Source organism: Diaphorina citri, unplaced genomic scaffold (assembly GCF_000475195.1).
Source record: "Diaphorina citri unplaced genomic scaffold, Diaci psyllid genome assembly version 1.1 scaffold33, whole genome shotgun sequence".
Lineage (NCBI taxonomy): Eukaryota > Metazoa > Arthropoda > Insecta > Hemiptera > Psyllidae > Diaphorina > Diaphorina citri.
The window spans coordinates 102,526-129,221 of NW_007377470.1; the positions used below are offsets into that span (position 1 = coordinate 102,526).

At 35.1% G+C, this 26,696-nt stretch overlaps 3 protein-coding genes across 4 annotated transcripts in view; all 3 read right to left on the minus strand.

The window, feature by feature from the left end:
- Positions 1-10,706, minus strand: part of LOC103511475 (venom dipeptidyl peptidase 4-like) — a 56,709-nt gene extending 46,003 nt beyond the window's left edge. Inside the window, exons 1-2 of the mRNA XM_026825176.1 lie at positions 10,316-10,706; positions 4,277-4,424 (exon numbers count right to left, since the gene is read on the minus strand). Coding sequence (XP_026680977.1) covers positions 4,277-4,342 — 66 coding nt within the window. The 5' untranslated portion in view covers positions 4,343-4,424; positions 10,316-10,706. The remainder of the gene's footprint in view (positions 1-4,276; positions 4,425-10,315) is intronic.
- On the minus strand, positions 4,419-15,311 carry LOC103511485 (BSD domain-containing protein 1-A). The gene is made up of 7 exons (XM_026825179.1): positions 15,277-15,311; positions 14,495-14,795; positions 14,213-14,329; positions 13,575-13,730; positions 13,109-13,174; positions 11,432-11,551; positions 4,419-4,424 (listed from the first exon to the last, which is right to left on the minus strand). The coding sequence occupies exons 1-7, from the start codon at positions 15,309-15,311 to the stop codon at positions 4,419-4,421; spliced, it is 801 nt and encodes a 266-aa protein (XP_026680980.1).
- Positions 15,312-15,747: 436 nt separating this feature from the next.
- On the minus strand, positions 15,748-20,654 carry LOC113465341 (uncharacterized aarF domain-containing protein kinase 1-like). 2 transcript variants are annotated; one of them, XM_026825208.1, is made up of 3 exons: positions 20,429-20,654; positions 16,791-18,245; positions 15,748-16,617 (listed from the first exon to the last, which is right to left on the minus strand). In XM_026825208.1, the coding sequence occupies exons 2-3, from the start codon at positions 18,174-18,176 to the stop codon at positions 16,438-16,440; spliced, it is 1,566 nt and encodes a 521-aa protein (XP_026681009.1). In that variant the 5' UTR covers positions 18,177-18,245; positions 20,429-20,654; the 3' UTR covers positions 15,748-16,437. The 2 variants fall into 2 exon arrangements, with proteins under 2 accessions (XP_026681009.1, XP_026681005.1); XM_026825204.1 differs by having other exon boundaries at positions 15,748-16,485; positions 16,659-18,245; positions 20,429-20,653.
- Positions 20,655-26,696: the final 6,042 nt, after the last annotated feature.

Consider the following 26,696-nt stretch of genomic DNA (forward strand, 5'->3'; position numbering starts at 1 on the left):
TCTAGCAAGAGTAGTAAACAAACAAAACACATACATACACTCTCCTAACTCGTAACTACTCAAGTGCTGAAAAAAGTAAGGTCAAGTGGTAAAAAAGGCTTGTAAAATAAATAAAGTTTCATATTTTCTCATTTATTTAATCAAAACAGATCCGGGGGTAGTTTTAGCGCTACAATTACAAGTACCTGAAGGTTACATACATCTATCAAGTATGCTTAGGTAATTCATCTTCAACCTTTTTTTCACCTTCGCTTGCGAGTAAATATTTTACATTACCTCGTACCACATAATTCCTAGAACTTTGTATCTTCATAGAATGCATTCCAAGAAGAGAACCTACAATATTTTAAATTATAAATTAACTAAAAGCATAATTCAATGAAGTAAACCTCAAAAGTGACTTCGTCAGGGACTTTGAGAAAGCAGGATTTAGTTTCAAGACCGAACAAACATTCTCATTATTTTCCCGAGCAAATTTTCAACGCAAAGTTTCTGTTTTCAAGCTCATCGTGTTTGTAATAATCTCTGAAAAGTAATTTCGAAATATCAGGAAAAGTCTGTCAATGCATGTAACATAAATTTACTTTAGAAGATTGGAAACAAGCAGGAAAAAAAGTGTAAGGAGGAAACTTGCATGACTTGTGTACCAGCAAGATTAAAGTATAACAAAGGGGCCCTTAGACGATCTGTATTCAAGTCATGTAGGAGACGAGTGCTGTCCTAATGAATTCATAGCCCTAGGGGACTTGTTTCATATTGTATTTTCATCAGATATTCACGTAGAACGTCTTTGAGGCCGAGGAGTACTGTTTCAAGCTGATAGAATAGAATACTCTTAGAATAGAAAAATAGAATAGAATAGAATATGTGCATTGTTTATACTGCCAGCATACTTATTGATTTGATCAATATTTTTCCATTCTAAAAGAGGCACTTGGTAACGATGTGGCTGCCACAAAGCATACCTTTGTGGGTGTCACAGTGGCTCTCTGCTTCACCATAAATAGTTCAAGATTTAGATTTAACTTTTCTTACTCCTTAGACGATCTGTATTCAAGTCATGTAGGAGACGAGTGCTGTCCTAATGAATTCATAGCCCTAGGGGACTTGTTTAATATTGTATTTTCATCAGATATTCACGTAGAACGTCTTTGAGGCCGAGGAGTACTGTTTCATGCTGATAGAATAGAATACTCTTAGAATAGAAAAATAGAATAGAATAGAATATGTGCATTGTTTATACTGCCAGCATACTTATTGATTTGTTCAATATTTTTCTATTCTAAAAGAGGCACTTGGTAACGATGCGGCTGCCACAAAGCATACCTTTGTGGGTGTCACAGTGGCTCTCTGCTTCACCATAAATAGTTCAAGATTTAGATTTAACTTTTCTTACCTGACTATGGTGTTGGAATTGTCTGGATTGCAAAGTTGTACTTGAAACCCATGTACTTACATAAATGTCTGGATAAAACAGAAATTCCAGTGAGAGTTTAAAAAAAGAGAAACAACCTAGAGTACATTATACCTTGGGTAAAAAATAATACCTACCTAATAATAAAAAAAGAACACAAACGAATATATAACTTTTCTGGATTGCAAAGTTGTACTTGAAACCCATGTACTTACATAAATGTCTGGATAAAACAGAAATTCCAGTGAGAGTTTAAAAAAAAAAGAGAAACAACCTAGAGTACATTATACCTTGGGTAAAAAATAATACCTACCTAATAATAAAAAAAGAACACAAGCGAATATAGGACAGAAATGGAAAAAGGGCAAAGAGAAATGGGAAATGTACGTAACGGCAAATATGATGGTAGTAAAGATAAAATAAATGCAAAAATTATGGTTGTAGTAAAAATGTTGAAAATAGAATTTAAAAATAGAAAATAAAAATACCCAGCTTGGACTGTGATTTTTTGTCCACGTACAGATAAATGCATCGAAATGTTAAAATGAATGTTTAATGTGACGTATTTAATTGTTTAATGGAATGAAAGATAGGTAAATATAAAGGTTGGCTTACTTTGAACTTTGAAATACTGGCAAGAATACAGATTGTGAGGTGGCCTAATGTAAAATAATAAATATAGGTACTATACAATAATAAAAAATAATAATATGGAAGGTAGGAGGTAAACAATATTTAAAATCAGTCTCTGGGACATCTATTGCTTTGTATAGATACTAAATCAATATCTAAAACAGGATTTTACAATAGGTGTTGGTAACGGTAGTCCTGACATCTATAAATTTCATTTTACAATCTCAAAATCAGTAAACCAATAAAGCACGTTTGTATTTGTTCCAATTTTTCATAATACAGAAAATCCCAATGGCTGAATGCCAACAACATGAGAGTGTTCGTCATTATAGAGAAAATTTCAAATTTTAGTGTAATGCAAAATAATATCCGAGTCCTTTGAAACTGAAAAAAGTACCTAAAGTTTAACCCTGTATATTGTGAATTTCATCCCGCGGGAAAATTGGGTAAAAATGAAATTATTTTTCAGACAGATAAAATGGAAAATAGACCCCAATGGCTGAATGCCAACAACATGAGAGCGTTCGTCATTATAGAGAAAATTTCAATTTTTAGTGTAATGCAAAATAATATCCGAGTCCTTTGAAACTGAAAAAAGTACCTAAGGTTTAACCCTGTATATTGTGAATTTCATCCCGCGGGAAAATTGGGTAAAAATGAAATTATTTTTCAGACAGATAAAATGGAAAATAGAACCTGACTTGGAGGTTTATTAGAAAATATTACACGAGTCTAGATACGTGAATTCGCGCATGTATGAAGGTTCCTTCAGTACCTACCATGCGAATAGTGGAATTATTTATCAACAACTTTATGCGGTTTGATTAAAGTTTAAGGCGAAATGTCTGGTAGGCGTTTCATCAATATTAGATAACATCTCGGGTAATCTTGTATTCTTTGGATTCTTCCATCCGTAGAATCTCTAAGAGAACGTTGTTATTGTTCGTTAAAGTTTCATGTTGAAATGGACTTTGCTGCGCAAGCGCAGATGCATGAAAAATGTCGGAACATCCGTAAGTCAACATGAGACTGTAAACTCGAAAGTTAGATGGCTAGCACTGCTAGCAGTCATAGCTTTCTAAATCTACCTAGGTATGCTAAAATATAGAAAAATTGATAGTTCCAGAAAATTTTATGAGCGCCTGTAAACATTTTATAGGTATGCAATGTGCACATGGAAAATATCACTATATTGGACCTGTAATCTGGATCATGTTAGTTTGTTGTATAGTCATACCATCTTTTATATTCCATGTTTTATTATAAATTTTGTTATTTTATCCCTTATTTGATTGTACAATACAGAACAAACTGAGGTGGTGTAATGTCTAGTAGCTACCTACAGATCTGTATTACGTCAAACAACTTTACAGGTAGGTACAAGTACCTTAGGTATTTGAGTTTGAATAGAAAAATTCAGCAACGTTTTTATTTTCTCCACTCTGAACAACAGACTTCCTTTCCGGAAGCTCGCAATTTGTAAGAACTGTTTTTTCACGTTGTAGATTTTTATCGATCGAGAGCAATAATGTAGCTACCTACAGATCTGTATTACGTCAAACAACTTCACAGGTAGGTACAAGTACCTTAGGTATTTGAGTTTGAATAGAAAAATTCAGCAACGTTTTTATTTTCTCAACGCTGAACAACAGACTTCCTTTCCGGAAGCTCGCAATTTGTAAGAACTGTTTTTTCACGTTGTAGATTTTTATCGATCGAGAGCAATAATTCCACCATGTGAACTTTGCACCGTGTTCATTTTGTCCGCTGACTTCTTGTCTTGATGTGAAACTTAAGACGGATTCACCAAGTGAGACTGCATGGCACAGAAGAAATGGTTAAGTAGTCTGAAAACAATAAGGAGACTTTTTATTAGGCTCATGTGCCTGGTTGGGGTTTTCTTTTTAAAATGCTAAAATTAAAATTTGTTGAATTTTTCTTTCACAACTGAGATACCTACTCGTAAATCGATCAGAAAAGTTCCAGCAAATTGAAAAAATACAAACTACCAACACAAAAAGACAAACAATATTTTTGCAACCAAAATACAAAGAAATGTTGACTTGGGGGTAGATCAAACTCGAAACCACTGCAAATTCTACCATCTACGAGTATATTACTACAACTACAATATCTAAACACTTTTCACACAAAGTCACGTCATGTTTACACTTTTCATTTGTGTCCCGTCTAGTTTCACTTGATAAAGTAGGAAATTAATCTCCTTACCTCCAGTGCATCGCCTTTCTTGTTAACAGGCCCGTGCCCACCATGTGAACTTTGCACCGTGTTCATTTTGTCGGACTTCTTGTCTTGATGTGAAACTTAAGACGGATTCACCAAGTGAGACTGCATAGCACAGAAGAAATGATTAAGTCTGAAAACAATAAGGAGACGTTTTATTAGGCTCATGTGCCTGGTTGGGGTTTTCTTGTTAAAATGCTAAAATTAAAAATTGTTGAATTTTTCTTTTACAACTGAGATACCTACTCGTAAATCGATCAGAAAAGTTCCAGCAAATTGAAAAAATACAAACAACCAACACAAAAAGACAAACAATATTTTTGCAACCAAAATACAAAGAAATGTTGACTTGGGGGTAGATCAAACTCGAAACCACTGCAAGAGCAATAATTTTATTATCGCAGGTACATCTAACCTTTAAAAACCTTTGAGACAGGGATAATTAATATGATTGTAGCGCGCTGTTTAGGAGCACAACATCATTTATCATTTTTTTTACTACAATATCCCAAACATGAATAAAAACTGGAGCGGAACAAAATATATATAAAAAAGCTTATTTATCAATAAAAGAAGTTTAAAGTAGGCCATTTCTGTTTTCTTTTATATGGATTTCGTTCCTCCTTTATCCTCATCCATTGTCATATGAAAAATACGAGAAGAAAACTAGATAGTGTGTCTAAGCGAGACTTATAGTTTATACCTTTAGCTGTGTAGGATATAGGAGTCTTAGATAGGTAGCTACCTAGGGTAAGTGTACCATTTATTCGCCCACCTAAGGGTTTTTCCAGACAAAAACACTTATATCTCTGGTCCTAATTATTTTGGATACTACAATATCCCAAACATGAATAAAAACTGGAGCGGAACAAAATATATATAAAAAAGCTTATTGATCAATAAAAGAAGTTTAAAGTAGGCCATTTCTGTTTTCTTTTATATGGATTTCGTTCCTCCTTTATCCTCATCCATTGTCATATGAAACCACTGCAAGCAATTGCGTTATCACGGAACAAGCATGTTTTCAAATAAGTATTAGATGATTTATTTTGCCTGTATTTAAATTTCTAAACTCATTCAGGAGTGAACTTAGTTATGTTCATCAACACATTAAAGTGAAGACAAAACATAAAATTCTCGGAGAAATTCAAAGGGTTCAAAGCTCCTTAGGAGCTCTCATACCACACGCATTACACATACCTGTTTTAGTGCTTTCAGTTTAAATAACATTAAGATTAAAACGATGTTTTTCCCCGTTCCCCGGAGTTATTCTAATTTCCTCTTCTTTGTGAACATGAGGACTGGGATGGGGTGTCATCAATCAACGAGGAGCCATGACGACATTTATGCTGTCTCCTGTCTCCTCAGAGATGGTAGTCTACGTCTAAATGTATATTAGACGTCTTTTATCACCACATTCACAATATCTCAGTCGTATCTTATCTCGTCATTCATAGATTCAACCACAAAGCGCGCCGGTTGACGCGAATAAAATTAAATTATTAATTACATTAGCAAATCCATGCAAAGTAATTTATTTTTCTTGGCTCGTTTGAGAGTTTAGTGATTACGCAACCACAGAATTTGTTTTTAAGAAAAGTTGGGGATAACCCGCTTTTTTTATCATAAAAAAGTGGTTACAAAACTTATTACTTCGCCCACGACTATAATAAAGACACCTATCTGAGAAAGTACCTAGGTATACGTATTTCTACTTCTTTTTTTATACACCTACATATTTATTAGCTAAGCAGCTATATTAGATAAATAAAACAGAAACTTTTCTTACGTATAAAATAGGAATATAGATTTTTTTTTTTTTAAAGAGGTTTGACAGAGGGAACTTTAACTGCTATGGTCTTATCGTCCCGAAATCGAAGAGAGAAGGAAGACAGTACCTACCTCTTTTTCTTATCTCTTTAAAAACATACCTACCCAAGAATATTCTACTTTACTCTAGAGAATTCTGTGTGCATTAAATATGATAAGAGACGTCTAAATGTCTTGGATATTTTGAGCTGTCCAGCTTTAGGTGCAGACTTGTCATACAGCTTTAGATGCTCCATACTTTTCAAATACATATACATGGGTATAGGATAAGATAAGCTTTGAATGGCGTTTTAAATTGTTACCTTATTGTACTCAATACATAAGTGGTAGGTATACCTATGTATTAGGTGAAAAGTTCAGCCAAAGTTTGTTCTGTTTTCTTTCATTGGAGAGTTAGATATGAATAAAATTAGTGATAAAGAAAAGGTAAACTCCATGTCGATGTCGTGGTACTGTTAGTAATATTTACTACCTTGCCACTACCTAAAAATTATATTCTTCTTGTGTTTTTGTTTGAATAGAAATTCTGTTCATGTTAGCGATGGTTTGTCCTATGTAGGTAGATTTTCCATTATTTTTGTACCGTGTCGTAATTTTCCCTAATTCCGGTGGCGAGCTGAAACTTTTCCCCACAATTCACATTTTATTACTCCATAAATTACCTACATCTTTTATTTGGAAACAGCTCTGTAAATAATTGCTTTAAAAAAATAATGAAATGGTTTCATTTTCTAATATATTAATTTTGGTTTTTAAAACCTCAACTTCACGAGCGTAATTTTATGCTACATCTGCTATTATGAGTATAGTTTCCAAACTTTCTTATTTAAAGTTTGACTTTTTTCCATTTTCTGTGTGGATTTCATTATTTCCAAGCTGTGCCCTGCTGTCCTGTAAATAGAATCGTAATTTACATTTTCAGCAATACCATTTTCTGTGTGGATTTCATTATTTCCAAGCTGTGCCCTGCTGTCCTGTAAATAGAATCGTAATTTACATTTTCAGCAATATTTCATGAAAAAAATATTTTTCAACCGGAGCTCCGAGCGGAGATATTTATGTCAGTGGTGTTATAGTTTTACATGATTAATGAGTCTAAAAGGTTCAATATTTACGTTTACCTATACACGAACTTTTGAATATTAATTGCATCATGAGAAATCAATACTTGCACAAATGCACATCATAAAACTGGCAAATCCCCAAAACCTCATTTATAACACAATTAAATATTTTAATTCATCCAAACCGGACATTTTCTGACTTATCATTCCAATGTGTAATTCTGTAACGTCATTAACTTGGTAAATAAAGTTTTACGGTTGACATTTTCACTCGTAATTCATTTGGTGTGTTCATTATTTGTTATTCTACAAAAATAGAATGTAAACCTTAGGGTTGTTTACAGTTTACGTAGAGATACGTACCTAAAGACTAAAAAAAGATGTGACCTTTATTTTATTTATTGCACAGTCACTAATGGCTATTAGTAGATAAATACGTACATCATTTGCACATCATAAAACTGGCAAATCCCCAAAACCTCATTTATAACACAATTGAATATTTTAATTCATCCAAACCGGACATTTTCTGACTTATCATTCCAATGTGTAATTCTGTAACGTCATTAACTTGGTAAATAAAGTTTTACAGTTGACATTTTCACTCGTAATTCATTTGGTGTGTTCATTATTTGTTATTCTACAAAAAGAGAATGTAAACCCTAGGGTTGTTTACAGTTTACGTAGAGAGACGTACCTAAAGACTAAAAAAAGATGTGACCTTTATTTTATTTATTGCACAGTCACTAATGGCTATTAGTAGATAAATACGTACATCATCAAGGTTCATAGTTAAGAGCATTTCTAGATGTGTAGGACTGTAGGTAGATATTCAAAAAACTAGCAAGCCAGACACATATCAGTGAGTTTGACTGTGAGGCAGAGTTTTTAGGGTACAAAGTTAATCAACTTCCAGGTTCCTAAAGACTGCCTTATTGGGTTTGTCAGTTGAGATATTTTAAATATCTAAAGCCCAACTGTCATGACCAAAACAGAAATGTCTCTAATAAAGTCAAGTCTTAAAAAATGGGTCTATTGCAATGCTTTCTCCTTTCCTGGTACAGGTTTCCTATAGAGAAAACATACCTAATTATAAAAAAAGTTAAAAACAATCCAATTCCTCTCTGCTTTCAAAAGCTTTGTTTCAGCTAAGCTTTGTATAAAAATTTACCTCGGAACATGACAACCCCTTTTTTTCAGACTTCATGGTAATATTCTGCTGTCTACGAGCTAGGATCTAAAAATACTTCAGCCTCAATTCCCAGAAAAGCATCTTGGCTGAACGTCTAGAGTCTAGAGCTGTGTAATTATTATGCATACTTTAATTTAAACTTTCCACCATGATGTACCGCCACCGTCAAAATAGCTGAAAACTTCGAGTTAGTTCTAGGTCAGGGGGCAAAGTATTTCACCTTGTGCTGAAAACTCAATAAAATCATCTACAATTTCAAGGTCAATAAATTACCATTGTGATTCAAATTTTTTAAATAGGTATTTGAACGTGAAATATTCTTTCTGGATGTGCAATTTTCATTCAACTTCAACGTCACATAATGTTAGTTCTAGGTCAGGGGGCAAAGTATTTCACCTTGTGCTGAAAACTCAATAAAATCATCTACACTTTCAAGGTCAATAAATACCTAACCATTGTGATTCAAATTTTTTAAATAGGTATTTGAACGTGAAATATTCTTTCTGGATGTGCAATTTTCATTCAACTTCAACGTCACTAAGTCCGTGACTTTCTTTCCTCCCGATTGTATGAACGCCGTGTAACTATTTGAATATGCAATGTGCCACACAAAAATGGTGGAGATGCTATATTTCCAGATTTTAGCTTAGCCTACGTACTTTAGGTACCTACATGAACTTTTCCCCCGTGATTAAAAAAATTTAGAAACTTTTCTTTTTTTTATGTAGAAAAAATTATCCTCTAAATTAACAGAACACGGGAAAAATAGGTACCTACCTACTACTACGAATTATTTATTAAATGTGGGAAAATGCCACTCTGGGGATCGCATTGCATGAATAACCAAGACACAGAGACATTATTCTAGTACAACCTGTTATGTATAACTAGGTCCTAGAATCCCAGATGATTGTTATACCTAAATGTATGAAATCCCAAATTGTAAGAACCTAATTGTCTTGGACCAAATTCAGGTCATGTTAGAAAAAAATAGAAAGAAAACTAATAAGTAAATTGAAATATAATTATTAACGTAAGTTTTAGAAGACACAGAGACATTATTCTAGTACAACCTGTTATGTATAACTAGGTCCTAGAATCCCAGACGATTGTTATAAATGTATGAAATCTCAAATTGTAAGAACCTAATGAAGTCTTGGACCAAATTCAGGTCATGTTAGAAAAAAATAGAAAGAAAACTAATAAGTAAATTGAAATATAATTATTAACGTAAGTTTTAGATAAAGCACGAAAATTAATTCAAGAGCCCTTTGTTTTAAAAGCCATTTTAATATTGGCGCTGTTTGGAAAATGTATTATCTCTCGGTATAGCATAGAGAATTAGTAGGTAGAACGAATACAATTGGAAATATTAGGCAAAGAGGGTCTATCAAAATCAGAGTCCCATTCAATTGAAAATTTACGATGAGAGAAATCCCACTTCCCCTTTGCAACCCCCTGCTTGTTCCACACTTAAAATTCATCCCTGTTTTCCATTTTCTAACGCCTGAAACCCAAACCACTGCAAATCTGGAACATTATTTATTCAGTTGTATAATGTCGCTGGGTTGATCTGGGTTTTCTTTATTCACCTATAATATTAATACTTCCTGAATTTAATATTCGGGATACAGTATTCATCTCAAATCCTCCCACAGAAATGATAGATACCTACAGGGAGGATTTTCCTTTAATTGCAATAAAGAGTTTAGACTCGTGTAAAATAATTTCTGTTTTAAAACTTTAAGGTCGGTAGAAACTGGAGTAAACTGAAAACTTTGTTTTTCATCTGCATGCTCTATAAATTCAAACTGCGATTCAAACGCTTTTTGATAATCAAGCAATAAATCTATTTTTAGGAAATAATGTAGGAAAAAATATAATAAAAAAAATCAAGCACACTACCAAATTTATTGAAAAGAAAGTAAATAACATTACCTGAATTAAGTTAAAGATGACCAAAAAGTTGAAGAAAACTTGAAATTTTTAAAATAAATATTTTTTTCGTTAAATTAATGTTTTCTAAACTATGCTATTATATTGAAAAGCGACTATCTAGTATTGAATAAAATTTTGAATTGAAAGAATAGTGTTAAGTAGTAATACAACTAAAAGTAACTATAATGAATCTAGTGAAGAGATAAATTACGAGAAAGAAGAAAACAAGAGGAAAAATGTGTACAAAGTGATAGAGGTGCTGAGGTTTTCCCGGTGTCCCGCGAACTGACTGCAAAAAACATCTTCAGCCCCAACACCCATCCTCATCCCACTTTTTCCCCTTCATTTGAAAAATACCTCCCAGGCGCCAAGATGAAATATTTAACAATTTAGAATTGGAGCTTGTTTTGCATTAGAAATTTCCAATTAAATCTTAATCAAACTTCATGAACTTTTATTACACATTCACCTATAGAAAACTCGCAATTCTTTTCTGAGAAAATAAATGAAAATCTCACGGATAAAAAATTCAACGGAAAAATGGGGTTTAATATCCGTCTTTGTTGAAAAGTATAGGGAAATTCACTGGATAATTGGTTATAATTACTCGTACAAGATAATTAAATTTTCAAGTCTACGAATCGAAATTATTGGAAAGTTCAAAATGGTGTACAACGATTTTTTTCCAAAGGCTGCGTGACAGGGAGGAAAAACCACAGAACAAATATTGAAATTTTGTAGAGAATAGAATATTTGCTGACCACTGAAATGCTGATTGTGGATGAATTCATTTTGTTTAATTGACACATGACAAGTCCACCACACAAAAGCGAACTCATCAATAAATATTATTCAGTTCGTCAAAAAGTCCCAATTATATTAACTATGTTCAAATGAAGAGAAAATTTCGACAGGATTTATTTTTCTTGTAGAATAAGAGAGAAAACTTCAACAGAATCTCTATTTAGTCTAACTCAACTTTTTTTTTTGAGAGGTTTGGCAGAGGGAACTGTAACTGCTACTAAGGTCTTATCATCCCGAAATCGAAGAGAGAAGGAAGGTAGGATAGGTGAAAGCCAGCCGTGCCGGAAACGAACATTATCCCAGCAAATTTACCTGGTTTGGAACTAGATTCTGAAAGTTGTCCTGGAGCTGAGGATTATTTACAAGCATTTTGATGAGTTTCTCGTTGCTGAGCTGTTTGTTCCCCTGTTCTTCCAGTAGTTCCAGCCAGGCCTCGTAGGAAAGTTCAAATGGTGTACAACGATTTTTTTTTCCAAAGGCTGCGTGACAGGGAGGAAAAACCACAGAACAAATATTGAAATTTTGTAGAGAATAGAATATTTGCTGACCACTGAAATGCTGATTGTGGATGAATTCATTTTGTATAATTGACACATGACAAGTCCACCACACAAAAGCGAACTCATCAATAAATATTACATTCAGTTCGTCAAAAAGACCCAATTATATTAACTATGTTCAAATGAAGAGAAAATTTCGACAGGATTTATTTTTCTTGTAGAATAAGAGAGAAAACTTCAACAGAAACCAGTTTCTCAGAACAGAGAAAACTGACAGAAAACAATTTCTCAGAAAACAGGGAAAGCAAACGGAGAAAAAGTTCCTTTGAAAATCAGAGAAATGAAATACGAGTAAACCAGTTTCTTAGAACAGAGAAGGTTTGACTAGGAAACAGTATTTAATTTATCTTTTATTATTAGGTATTATTTGGGATAACAAGGAAAAAATCGACAGTACCTTCGACAGGAAAATCATCTTTAATGCAATGAGAAAGAAAAGACTACTTTAGAGCGTCTGAGATCTGAAAACACAAAACGTGATTAAAGCAAACTCCTTTCTATCATTAGGAAAAAACGTGATATTACGAATTTACAGGTCCTCCGAAATCATTACCGATGCAAAATTTTGTTCTGCAGGTAAATGAAAGCGGAGAGACTTGTACAGTATTTGCGAAGATCAAAGTAGACAAAACTCGAGCTTGAAAACGAGGAAAGTGGGAAGCCTTCTAAAGAAAAGCTTTTATTATTAAGTACTATTTCATTTTAGATTTCGATTGCTCATCACGCCACCGCAATTCAATTCTACGAAGCTACTTATGGCTCGGTTGCTGGTGTACACAGAAATTACCTCTTGATGGCCAAAATTAGAATATGTACTGAGAAAAGCTTCTTCCTTTTGAGCTTTTTCCAAATTTTCGCCCTGAATAGCGGGCGTACCGTACATTTCTCGAGACCCGGCCCGCGGAGACTTTTGATTGTCATAAATTATAGAATCTGTCTGCAAAATTTGAGCGACCTGTGGCTACAGGTAAAGTCGTGAGAAGCGCTAGTTCCTTTTGAGCTTTTTTACCCTTATAGCCTTAAATAGCGGAACTTTGGTTAGGAATAACGGCCAAACCGTAAATTCTGGAAACAGGCCCCAGGAACACTTTTTATCTACATAATTTATCGAATGTCTGTGTTAAGTTTGGGCGACTTGGGCCGAAATCTAAAGGCCTGACAAATTGCGAACTCTTTTCAAAGTTTTGGCCTTAAATAGCGGCCGAGCAGTACATTTTTCGAGTTCCAGCCCGCGGACACTTTTGATCGTCATAAATTATCGAAGTTGTTGGCAAAATTTGAGCGACTTGTGGCTAAAGCTTAAGTCATGAGAGGCGCTAGTTCCTTTTGAGGTTTTTCCCTGTATAGCCCTAAACAGCGGAACTTTGGTCCGGAATAACGGCCGAACCGTACCTTCTGGAAACAGGGCCCAAGGATATTTTTGATCTACATAATTTATCGAATCAATCTCTTTCAGATATGTGTCGGGTTCATTACTAAGAGCATACAGTTGGGCCTAGAAATAATTCAAATCAAATCACAAATGTGGCAAAGCAGCAGATTTTTTCAACTTTTGTGGATATCACAAATCTCATGGCAAAATAACTAGAGTCTAGTCTACACCCTATATCTATTGATTCCCAAGTCCTATATCATTATTTGAACAAGTCTAATAACCTTTATCGTCTAATAACCTTTATCATTATTTGAAGAAGACTTTTCATTCTAGCGGAAATCGAGTCCGCATTTTCTACGTGCAAGACCAGTGGAAACACAAACACCACTGCACCAAGGAGGTTGATTCAAGAAGAAAAATAATTTGTAAGTTCATTTTCTCAATTATCTCCTTTCCAAGGCCCAAAATCAATTAATTAAATTTTCTGTAGGTCCAGTTTCAGATTCTTTACTTTTCCTACCTGAAGTCGAGTGAGAGGTACCACATCTGTGCCGTGAATGACAACTGCCTCTTCATCTTCATCATCTGGAGAAGGATTCAAAACAGTTGACACCTGGTCCAGAAAAGTGGACACTGATTTCTTCATGGAGGATGCCGTAGATTCTGGCTTGTCAAGCTGCAAATGGAGAAAATGAGGCATTAGTAAGGATAACTGAACAAAATTGAAAAAGAAAATAAAAACTATTCATACTGTTATTGTTTATGTAATATTGTAATACTTATCCCATCTTCTTCTTTTACTCTACCTTATCTTAATTCTATTTGGGGTCGACGTTTCCATCTCGTAATACTTATCCTGTCTGCGGGGGTAAAAGGACTTTTCAGTCTCATCCTATCAGAATAAAGAGGAATAGTCTCTTCTATCTTTTAACTAGCGATTTAGCAAATGTACAAATTACTCGGAATAAGAGGCTTTACGAGACCCACGAAGGCCTGATCGTGCCTATGTCTAATAAGGCTAAAAGAAATTGCAATTAAATCCAAGTTTCAGAAGATTAAAAGAAATTTATACGAGTCTAATAAGGCAACTTCTATTAGGTGCGTATTGAAATTTTTTGCCAAATAGCATAAAAATCGAACGAACTCTAAGATGCATACCTGGAGTGTTTCTCTAAACACAGTAGTAGTCTGTTGGACAACATTTGTAGCTTCGGTTTTGACCGTGGTTGATAGTTCATCAAAGTCCTTCTTCACAAATTCCAAAACTTCAGCGGACTGTAAAGAGAACAAAATTCTGTTTTCAGTTGGGGTTTTCACAGAAGTAAACTGGATCAATCTTCCATTTCATTTAAGCCCACTCTGGTCAGGAATCGAACCGTCAACCTTTAGATCAAGAGTTGTTGATCTCTCAATCATGGAAACTAACAAAACGGCACCTACTTTATTTCGAGCGGCATCCAAGAATCCTTTCCACCAATCACTGGAGCTGGGGGTTGTGGCATCATTTTCTTTGCTAGAAGTATTATCAATCCTAGAAACACAGAAGCAAAGGATCTTTTTAAGCCCACTCTGGTCAGGAATCGAACCGTCAACCTTTAGATCAAGAGTTGTTGATCTCTCAATCATGGAAACTAACAAAACGGCACCTACTTTATTTCGAGCGGCATCCAAGAATCCTTTCCACCAATCACTGGAGCTGGGGGTTGTGGCATCATTTTCTTTGCTAGAAGTATTATCAATCCTAGAAACACAGAAGAAAATGGTTTCTCTGTCAAAATGTCTTTCCGATGGGGGAAAAGGTTCACCAACGGGGTGCTTTTTTCCATCATTCTTTAATTAATTTAAATAGGTCCATATTTTCAAAAACCCGTTATGATCGATAGCAGATTTCTAATTAAGTAGATGAAGATTTTTTTTTTTTCTTTTTGGTGCCAAGCGCTGTAACTATTAGGTCATTCGCGCTAATTCCTAGTTCAGATTAGGTGGTACACATTTATGTATTTCAGGATTTTAATAGGTTTTCTACCTATTGAGTCTTGGTCATCTTCTAATGAAAGAGTTTGGTGGAAAGCTGGACGGGATAATTTGGGATAGCTATCTGTATAATTCTCACCTTTAAATTTTGAGTCAATCCACAGGTAGGTAGGTCAGTACGTCCATTTGTCCAGTCAATTATTGGTGTGAGAGGATAATTTTAAAATCAAGGAGAGGTTTCCAATTACCTTGTTATTCGTTCACTTTTGTCAACAAAGTTCATAGTAGGAAGTCGCCAAAGTCAGTCCAGATAAGGTACATATTCTACTTTCTTCTGTGATCATAATAACGGCTCTAACTCATCAGTCATCAGTGAAAAAGGTCCTTATATAGGTTTAACCCCCCCCCCACCCTACACGACGCCCTTCCGATCCCCCCCCCCCGAATCCTGGATTCAGCTATGCCTAAACTCTGACTCGATTGATTATGAACTCAATCCGGTGTTAATCAGATTAGGTAATCCCAGACATAAACCGCGAAATTTGGTCTTTAAAAGTGGCAAAATTTACTTGGCGGGGAGGAGTTTTGCCGAGCTCCTAAATAAATAATTTTATTAATCAGGAAGGTAGATGCAGGACTTTATTACTTAGTCTTCAATACACTGAAATTTGAACTTTTTCAGCTTGTTGATGAAAACTGAGAAAATGAAAAAATACAACTTTTCGTCCAACAAATCAAAAATAATGGTCTACTGTAATTCAGATGCATAACAGGTACTGGAACTGTTGAATACTATCTAATAGTTTAACAAAAGGTAAATCAAGTCCAGTGCTCTAACCTTAAACCACATGACTTTAACAAATCAATAAATAAGCAATAAAATGTAATCTAATACTGGGAAATAAAAAGATAAATATGACCTGTAACTATAGGAATACAGTACTTAAGTTATCTACTTGTTAAGTAAAAATTTGTCCAAGTGCAATTCCCCGTATAATTTAGGTGTAGTAAAATACATAAATCTTTTTTATATTGGGAGAGGAAAGTACCTACAACATACTTCAGTCTAAACTAGGTGGGAATATTAATCATAATAATACTCTAACGATACAGTAAGTATAAAAGTTTTTAACAAATCATAAATAAATACTTGAGGTACCTATTTTTAAAAATAATTAAAAATTAACATTTGGTTTGTAGCTACATGTTTACTAATACTATTGTAATACAATTACTTAAGTACAGTGATAATTAATAGGTAAAAATAAAACAATCGAAGCAAAAAGCTAAGTACACAAATAAATTTTGGCACTTTTATCCAAGGTATGAAATTAGCATTAACCATTTCTAAATCCAAAAACCAAATTTTAAAAGGTAAAAAATGTTATACTCCCAAACACCATGCAATGTTAGACTCCTAATACAGAAGTCCTGAAACTGAAATTAGATATACCAAGATAGAAATAATACATTGACAATTTGAAAAGTTGCCACTTCTCTGAAATGAGGAGGACACATTTTTTCAAGTGTGAGTGAGCATGAGAATATTCTTCACTGTAAACGCTTCGTATACAACAACGTGACATTACCAGAAGTGAAACCCTTCTAGCATGGGTCTCGATATACCAAGATAGAAATAATACATTGACAGTTTGAAAAGTTGCCACTTCTCTGAAATGAGGAGGACACATTTTTTCAAGTGCGAGTGAGCATGAGAATATTCTTCACTGTAAACGCTTCGTATACAACAACGTGACATTACCAGAAGTGAAACCCTTCTAGCATGGGTCTTCAGTGTATGTTCAATCCCTCGTATCAAATCATTTGTCTTCAATATTAACAACACTTGTCGGTTCACTCGTGTTAGAATATCTGAGATCTCTGGAATGAGATTTGGAACATCACGTTGAAATACTTCTTTCTCGCTTTCCGTAAACTTCGTCTTTTCTATTCCTGCCTCAATAGCATCCCAAGAACGACCAGATACCATACATGCGAATAAACCATACATGTCCCCTACACCTAGCTTTGTACAATGCTCTTTCATAGCTACCTTATCCTTGTTCAGTATTGATAACCAGAGCTTGGCATACTCAGTTCTAAAGTCATCGGTCAGAGAAGCATATAGTCCATGATCTAGCAATATGAGTTCTGCAGAATTTGAACTTTGTGCTCTTCTGACCAAGATATTTCCAGGGTGAGGGTCACTGTGTACAAAGCCAGAATTGAAAATCATCTCCGAGTAAAGTTTGCCCAGCTTGTCTGACACTTCATACACATTGATATTATTTTCAGTAATGTAATCAACATCATTGATTTGGCCTCCTTCCATGAAGTCCATGGCCAACACACGAGATGTGCAAAGGTCGGGATGAATCTGGGGGATTTTCAGCCATGGGAAATGCGCAAACATTTTTGTAACCTTCGTTATGTTACTTGCTTCTTCTAGGAAGTTCAACTCCTTTGGAATATTCCTTTTGGTTTCATCTACCAACCAGAGAAATTTGAATTCTGGAAATACCCAGGCCACTACATGTACTAAGGCTTCCATACATTTGATGTCGATATTAGCATTATCCCTAACATTTCTATGTTGTACTTTCAAAGCAATTGTGCTACCATCATGTAATGTAGCTTTATGCACTTGGGCCAAGGATGCCGCTCCCATTGGATTTGGTTCAATGGAAGCAAATATTTCACTAGGATCTTTTCCTAAATCTTCTTTCAGAACAGCTAGTATATCTTTCATAGGAGACATTGGAGCCTTGCTATGCAATACTTTCATAGTCTCCACATACTCTTTGGGCAATAAGTATTCCAAAGCTCCAATGTGCTGTCCTACTTTAATGTAAACACCCTTGTTCATTTTACACAGTTCCAATAGTTGTTCTGCAGCTTCTTTATGAACTTTGGATTTCAAGTTGCTATACTCTTCAGAAGTAGGATCTGGAGTTGCTTTCTGATAGAGTGCCTTCTTATAAATGTAGGCTATATTGAACACACAGCTGGCTGCTCTTACCAGACGCACTGCTACCAATGAGTTGACATCATAATTGTTTCTATGCAGGAGGATACCTGTGCCACCGATGACTGAGCCCACACCCAGGGCATACTTGATGTGCCTCCTAGTCTGCAGGATTTTGTTCATTTTATATTGGTCTTCTGGAAACAGCTCAAGTTACTAGATGCAATCCTGCCCTCTGGTTTACCTCATCCTCTGCAAAATCATTGAATACATAATCTAGAATAAGGGTTCCATTGTCAATAAAGAGTTATCAAAGAAAATAGAATGTTCAAATCATATTTTAATTTTTTACTCTTATCACCACATTAATTTACACAAGGATGGTACAAAGTTAGTGTTTTATATTACATTATTATTAAATACCTACTTATTTTAGAAGTTAAATAAATTGTAATTATAAGTAGACTAAACACTAAAATTAACTCAACTTATTTTCTATTTATTTTTTAACATAAAACCAAGTTAAAAAATTACTAAAAATAATTGATTTCATGTAGGCAATAATAAGTAATGGATAAAATAAAATACATAAAAAAATAATATATATATATAAAAAATACTGGTGGATACTCTATATATTATTGACACTGAACAAGTAATAGAAACACTACCATTAGGTATTCTATCACTAGTCAAATAACTTTCACTCAACAATAGGTGATAATGAATGAAGAATTCAACATATTTCAATGTTAGGACTAGACCAATCCTAGCAAACCAAGGTTTAGGATTTGGAACTATTTTTTTTTTTTTTTCAAGAGGTTTGACAGAGGGAACTGTAACTGCTATGGTCTTATCATCCCAAAATCGAAGAGAGAAGGAAGGATTTGGAACTAGATTGGTAGAATGCCATATTTTTTTTATAAACAACATTTTTACTATCTTAACTGTCTAAAGATTGATTTGACAATGCTTTTTTTTCCAGGGAGATAGATAGGTACCTACTTCAAATATTTGTGTTGGGTAGATAGCTGCAGAAATATCAGTATGTATTTTCAGTGTTCAATACTATTGTTTAAAGATAATGTGGATTTCAAATGGGCTGTTCATTTATCCATAATATTATTGTAGAATAATTACCTCTGCTGAAAGTACTAAATAACAGGGAATATTGCCCGACAGAACTCAAATTTGACATTTTGATTGTAAATAAGCAAATCTATTACAATACAGCTCACATAAAGTCATCTTAAGGGTTGAGCTGAGAGTGACAATACTTGAGCTAATGTAGAAGCTAAAAATATGTGCACTGAACAACACATTTATTGTGCTGAAAGTACTTAATAACAGAAAATATTGGCCGACAGAACTCAAATTTGACACTTTGATTGTAAATAAGCAAATCTATCACAATACAGCTCACACAAAGTCATCTTAAGGGTTGAGCTGAGAGTGACAATACTTGAGCTAATGTAGAAGCTAAAAATATGTGCACTGAACAACACATTTATTGAGTGGGTATTGCACATGATTCAATATTGTCGAGAGACTGGAGAAGTCATGCACACATGTAACAACCAAGCCCTAGATCTACAGGTTGTGTTTGTTAACCTCTGCACATGCTTGGAGCCGATTCTGGCAGAGTTTCCAAGCATGCCCAGAGGTCTATCAACACTTCAACATGAAAAGGTGTATTTGCCTTTCGGAAAACTTTCAGAAATGAAAGCGGTGTCCTTTTGAAAACTGGAATGGAGCCTGTACTAAACCACAGGAAATCCAAGATTGCACACCATTGGAATCAGTTCCATTTTCAAAAAGATTCCTCAAAGGAAAATAAATACACCTCACTATAGACCAAGGGCTAAAATAGCTTTATGTTGCTAAAGGTTGTAACTGAACTATTCTGGCCTTTGAGGTTCTTCCTCAGACTTGTAAAACCCAACTTTTAAAACGCCTCTTTCCTCAAGATCTGATCGTAAGAAAAATTGTGATGTAAAACTGTGTGAAATTTCTGTATGGTGAGTACCGCGGAAAACTGTGATATTTATTCTTCGGTATGATCATAAAAATATTTTAGTGTTCACCAGGTTCATAATTTTAAAATTAAAAGTAAGTAACATGAACAATTTTATTTTGGAGTGTAAGTTCAAATTTTACCAATGATGCAACTAGAATCAGCTTTCAAATCACTGTTTTTGGGTTCTCAATATTGACACAGCTTTCTAAGTGAAGTTGTCATAAAGGAAAAGAACCTAATATTACCGAGTATGTGTCAAGCAAGTCGGTAAAGCTGTATTGGTCAAGAACTATTCTACAGTCAAAGTTAGGGTTTACTGAAAACATCTTTTTACATGACATCTAGTAACCTATGGAAGGATTAAGTAGAAAGTAATCAGGACTCAGGACTCCAGAACAAAGAAAGTTGCATTACTTACTTCTGACTGTCTGAAGTTTCTGTCATAGTTTACACAATTCTTGTACAACACTGGTGCTCAGGAATCGATCAGAACTGATAAGTTTGTTCAATTTTACAGAAAAGAACTCAGAATTGTAAATTAGAACGCAAATTCTCGGATCATCTTGGAATAAAAGTGTAATGTGAATTTTTCTCCACTCGTCCACATCAAATTTTTTCTTTGTTGATAAAAAAGCAACGTTGCCAAATCGAACATCAAGATGTTTGATGTGTGTGAAGTTTGCTACATCCTTCCATTTCCCCTACTTTAGGTGGGCCCTGTTCTCCGAATTTCCTTGGACAGTTTTAGCGGGTTTTTTTACTTCCTATTTTAGGCACCTGTTTCTGTTTTATTTTGTAGCCACTTTTTGTCCCTCATTGTCCCTCTTATGCTCGCCACACACGCTCAGACTGTCTGATAAACCTTTTTTTACGCCACACACGTTATGGCGGTCTGAGCTTGAGCGGTGGGCATTACGCGATTACCTTATCATTTTACTTACTAGGTCAGGGGTTTCCAACTTCCATGTGTATGCTGTTGTCCCTCTTACGCTCGCCATACACGCTCAGACTGTCTGATAAACTTTTTTTTACGCCACACACGTTAAGGCGGTCTGAGCTTGAGCGGTGGGCATTACGCGATTACCTTATCATTTTACTTACTAGGTCAGGGGTTTCCAACTTCCATGTGTATGCGGGCCACATCCTACATAGGGAGGTACTTCGCGGACCACATATGTACATAGGGGAGCATCGTAGGAGCCCCCCCACAACTTTTCAGAAATACAGGCTGATCGAATTTTGAGTGCAGGCCACATGTGGCCCGCGGGCCGCTAGTTGGAAACCCCTGTACTAGGTATTACTCGAAAGCAATAATAATTATGTAAGCACCAACCTACCTAAGTGGGTACCATGGTAATATAAGTAGGTACCTACCTACCTACCTACCTAGGTACATGAGATTTTATTGTGAAGGTCCTCCTGTGTATTACCTACCCATGGAGGTATAAGTATTACCTACCTAGGTATACCTTGGCTTTTATGTGTATGCGGGCCACATCCTACATAGGGAGGTACTTCGCGGACCACATATGTACATAGGGGAGCATCGTAGGAGCCCCCCCACAACTTTTCAGAAATACAGGCTGATCGAATTTTGAGTGCAGGCCACATGTGGCCCGCGGGCCGCTAGTTGGAAACCCCTGTACTAGGTATTACTCGAAAGCAATAATAATTATGTAAGCACCAACCTACCTAAGTGGGTACCATGGTAATATAAGTAGGTACCTACCTACCTACATGAGATTTTATTGTGAAGGTCCTCCTGTGTATTACCTACCCATGGAGGTATAAGTATTACCTACCTAGGTATACCTTGGCTTTTGTATTATTAATTTATGTTAAAAGAAACGTAGATAGGTAGGTAAACAAATAAATAAATTTGCTGGTAATTTATGAGACCTACCTATGTAGGTACCTAGGTACCGTACATAACTAAAGAGTTGTGTAAGTCGTAGCAGTGAAATAACACGGTAGGTACCTACACCTACATATCTGATACACCTACTAATTCGTTCAGATTAAACTTTGCCTCATAATGAACTTTCCCAAGAGCTTAATTTTTGTTGCCTTATTCACACGCATTATTGCAATTAAAATAGGTAGGTACCTACCTAATGGACTAAAATAGACTGGTAGTAAATTAGTAATTTAGGTAGGTAAGCTAGGTAGGTACTAATCAAAACTACCGAGGTACCTAGAATTGAACTAGAAGAAAACAGGTAGGTAGGTACCGTTTTTATTTTGCTTCGTAAATAGAACAGTTGCGCTTACTTGGGTGAAATTTCTAAGTCAAAGAGCAGGAAAAACGAGGACCAACGGAATTTTTCTTTTTCTTCTACGACTTAAAATCGATTCAAAAAATACCGGTAAATCGTGAACTTTGACGTCACGGCATACGCTCTCGTGGGCGATGACGTCACATCAAATGTCCCGAGCAAAGCTCCCTCGCAGCCAACGCATTAATGTGTTTGTGCGCATACGTTTCTGCGCAGTTCTTTCTGCTCCTCCGCAAGCATGCTTGCATAGTGGCGCTACCTAACGGACAAAAAAAACAACTGCGTAAAGTCTGACGTCACACATATTTGAACTCTTTCATTAGAACGGAAATTAAAAATTGAATTTTCAACGAGCAACTTTCTGGGGGCTTATAGTTGTTAATTAAAGGTTAAAAAAATGGAAAATTGTGCTAGCCGGGTTCACAGATCTCGAATTTTCATACTTGGTACTTGTGTTTGAGGAAGCACCGTCTCATATTTATTAAGAGACAGAGTGAAAATGCCTCGAGTTAGCATTTTGCTATTGAATAAGGGAGCTGTAATGTATGGTGACATTTGTTTAAAGGTTAAAAAAAATGGAAAATTGTGCTAGCCGGGTTCACAGATCTCGAATTTTCATACTTGGTACTTGTGTTTGAGGAAGCACTGTCTCATATTTATTAAGAGACAGAGTGAAAATGCCTCGAGTTAGCATTTTGCTATTGAATAAGGGAGCTGTAATGTATGGTGACATTTCTTAGGCTCTCTGACTCATTAGTTGAGACAGTATAAGAAAAAACCTGGTCTGTACAATATGCAAATATTAAAATATACTTAGCAATATAAAATTGTTTCACCGTATTTAGAACTTGAATCAAGACCGCTTTTGTCTATGCTGTTTTCTCCCGTTAAGGACTCTTCTATTTTATATCATCTAGAAGTGAACACGTGCAACAGGGTCTGAAAAACGCGCGCTGGAGTTAATTTAGTTTTTCCTAATGAACAACATGGGTATGAACAATGAACACTTGAACAGGTTTAACATCAGAAGAATTTTTTAACCAAGCCGCTGCATTCTGATAGTAATATTTGGCCATAGTAATCGCCAACTCCTAAGGAGGATATGTCACTAGAAGAAGAAAAACATAAGTTAGGTGGGTACTTAGTTTGTATAATAATAATAATTCCGTACTCATAGAATGAATAATATAAATCAAGAATTAGGGGGAAATCCTTGCAGAACGGTTCTGGTGGTAGATGACTGTTTTCACAGACTTCTACTCGTAGAGGCACTGAGGCACCTACTTAGGTATCTTGAACACCTACTTATATGGAAAAGTTGAGAATGGGTAGACACCTACGTAAATTAGGAGGAAAAACTACCTACATAAAGAAAAGGAGGGAAAAAAAGTAGAGGGAGAGAGAGAGAAAAAAAACCTCTATATACTTAATTGAAGCTGTATTTTTTAGTGGATGTGCCAAGATCACCAGACTGGTACCTATGGAAATAGACACAGGAAGGAGTTAGCTTGGAGAAAGTTGATCTAAAATTTTCTTTGTTAAATATTTTTAAGCATGTTTTCAGAAAGTTAAATCGGGAAGTACCCTGTAAATATTTTTGCAGGTATATTCACAAGGTGTTCATTTCACGTTTTTTAAATTAAAATAATTTACAGCTGAATCGAATAAATTATTTATTTACATACACTTAAAAAATGGCTTAGGTCTTTTATTGTCCGTAAATTATATAAATCTTCTATGTAAAAAGAGCTAATATAGCTATGCTTGTGTACATAATGGGCTTGCAATGCTACCTATAGCTTTAGGTTCCTATTGAATTATTTCTAAGTAGCTGCTTGGACATGAACCAAGGACAATGTTCAAGACAGGGAACCATGGCCCATGGCCGTCACTTGAGGAAATGCTATACGATCCGACTTGTATTTACTTTCTATTACCCTTATAAACATCTTCTTTGAGTAGGCAGGAGTAACGAGTGAAGTACATATGTGCGGTAATGAGAAACATGGGTATGGACAATGAACAGGTTTAACATCAGAAGAAATTTTCAACCAAGCCGCTGCATTCTGATAGTAATATTTGGCCACAGTAATCGCCAACTCCTAAGGAGGATATGTCACTAGAAGAAGAATAACATAAGTTAGGTGGGTACTTAGTTTGTATAATAATAATTCCGTACTGATAGAATGAATAATATAAATCAAGAATTAGGGGAAAATCCTTGCAGAACGGTTCTATTGGTAGATGACTGTTTTCACAGACTTCTACTCGTAGAGGCACTGAGGCACCTACTTAGGTATCTTGAACACCTACTATCTGGAAAAGTTGAGAATGGGTAGACACCTACGTAAATTAGGAGAAAAAAACTACCTACATAAAGAAAAGGAAGGAAAAAAAGTAGAGGGAGAGAGAGGGAGAGAGAGAGAGAGAGAGAGAGAGAGAGAGAGAGAGAGAGAGAGAGAGAGAGATCTCTATATATATATATAGGTAGTTCAAATATTTGTGTTGGGTAGCTGCAGAAATATCAGTATGTATTTTCAGTGTTCAATACTATTGTTTAAAGATAATGTGGATTTCAAATGGGCTGTTCATTTATCCATAATATTATTGTAGAATAATTACCTCTGCTGAAAGTACTAAATAACAGGGAATATTGCCCGACAGAACTCAAATTTGACATTTTGATTGTAAATAAGCAAATCTATTACAATACAGCTCACATAAAGTCATCTTAAGGGTTGAGCTGAGAGTGACAATACTTGAGCTAATGTAGAAGCTAAAAATATGTGCACTGAACAACACATTTATTGAGTGGGTATTGCACATGATTCAATATTGTCGAGAGACTGGAGAAGTCATGCACACATGTAACAACCAAGCCCTAGATCTACAGGTTGTGTTTGTTAACCTCTGCACATGCTTGGAGCCAATTCTGGCAGAGTTTCCAAGCATGCCCAGAGGTCTATCAACACTTCAACATGAAAAGGTGTATTTACCTTTCGGAAAACTTTCAGAAATGTAAGCGGTGTCCTTTTGAAAACTGGAATGGAGCCTGTACTAAACCACATGAAATCCAAGATTGCACACCATTGGAATCAGTTCTATTTTCAAAAAGTTTCCTCAAAGGAATTATACACCTCAACTATAGACCCAGGGCTAAAATAGCTTTATGTTGCTAAGGGTTGTAACTCTGAATTGTTATGGCAAGGTTCTTCCTCAGACTTGTACATCACAACTTCACTAAAGCCTGTTACACTACAATGACTTTTCTGAGGATCTGATTGTAAGAAAAATTGTACTTGAAAAAACCGGGGAAAACTGTGTGATTTAATCTTCAGTATGATCGTAAAAATATTTTAGTGTTTACCAGGTTCGTAGTTTAAAAATTAAAAGGTAATAAGATGGACAATTTTATTTTGGAGTATAAATTCAAAATATACCAATGATGCAGTTAGAATCAGCTTTCAAATCACTGTTTATGGGTTCTCAATATTGACACAGCTTTCTAAGTGAAGTTGTCATAAAGGAAAAGAACCTAATATTACCGAGTAGGTATGTGTCAAGCAAGTCGGTAAAGTAGGTATAGACAGCTGTATTGGTCAAGAACTATTCTACAGTCAAAGTTAGGGTTTACTGAAAACATCTTTTTACATGACATCTAGTAACCTATGGAAGGTAAATATAAATTATATAAATCTTCTATGTAAAAAGAGCTAATATAGCTATGCTTGTGACGCTTGTGTACATAATGGGCTTGCAATGCTACCTATAGCTTTAGGTTCCTATTGAATTATTTCTAAGTAGCTGCTTGGACATGAACCAAGGACAATGTTCAAGACAAGGAACCATGGCCCATGGCCGTCACTGGAGGAAATGCTATACGATACGACTTGTATTTACTTTCTATTACCCTTATAAACATCTTCTTTGAGTAGGCAGGAGTAACGAGTGAAGTACATATGTGCGGTAATGAGCGCAAAAAATTGGCAAAATACATAGTTTTCGTAGGAGATCTAGATACGAATAGTTCTCCATCAATTTTTCTTTCTTTTCGTAGTTGGACACTCAAATATTCCAAAAACAGGTACGAGTCTCACGGGGAAAGTAACAAAAAAGGGGGGGAAAAATGAATGCATTGAAAAAATCGAGGTGGAGGAGAGACAAAGTAAATAAATAAAAAACGAGTAAAAAGAAGAGACACCGCTTAATTTAATACTGTGGTATCTTACATTGGCTGTTAGCATATTTCAAGATGAAAAAAAAAAAAAAAAAAAAAAAAAAAAAATTATACATATGTGCGGTAATGAGTGGATGGAAAACTATGTCCGTATCACTTTGTCTATCTCTTATTATACTGATAGGTACATACGAAAAGAAGGTAGAAAAGAAAAGAAAAGATTGCTGTAAAAG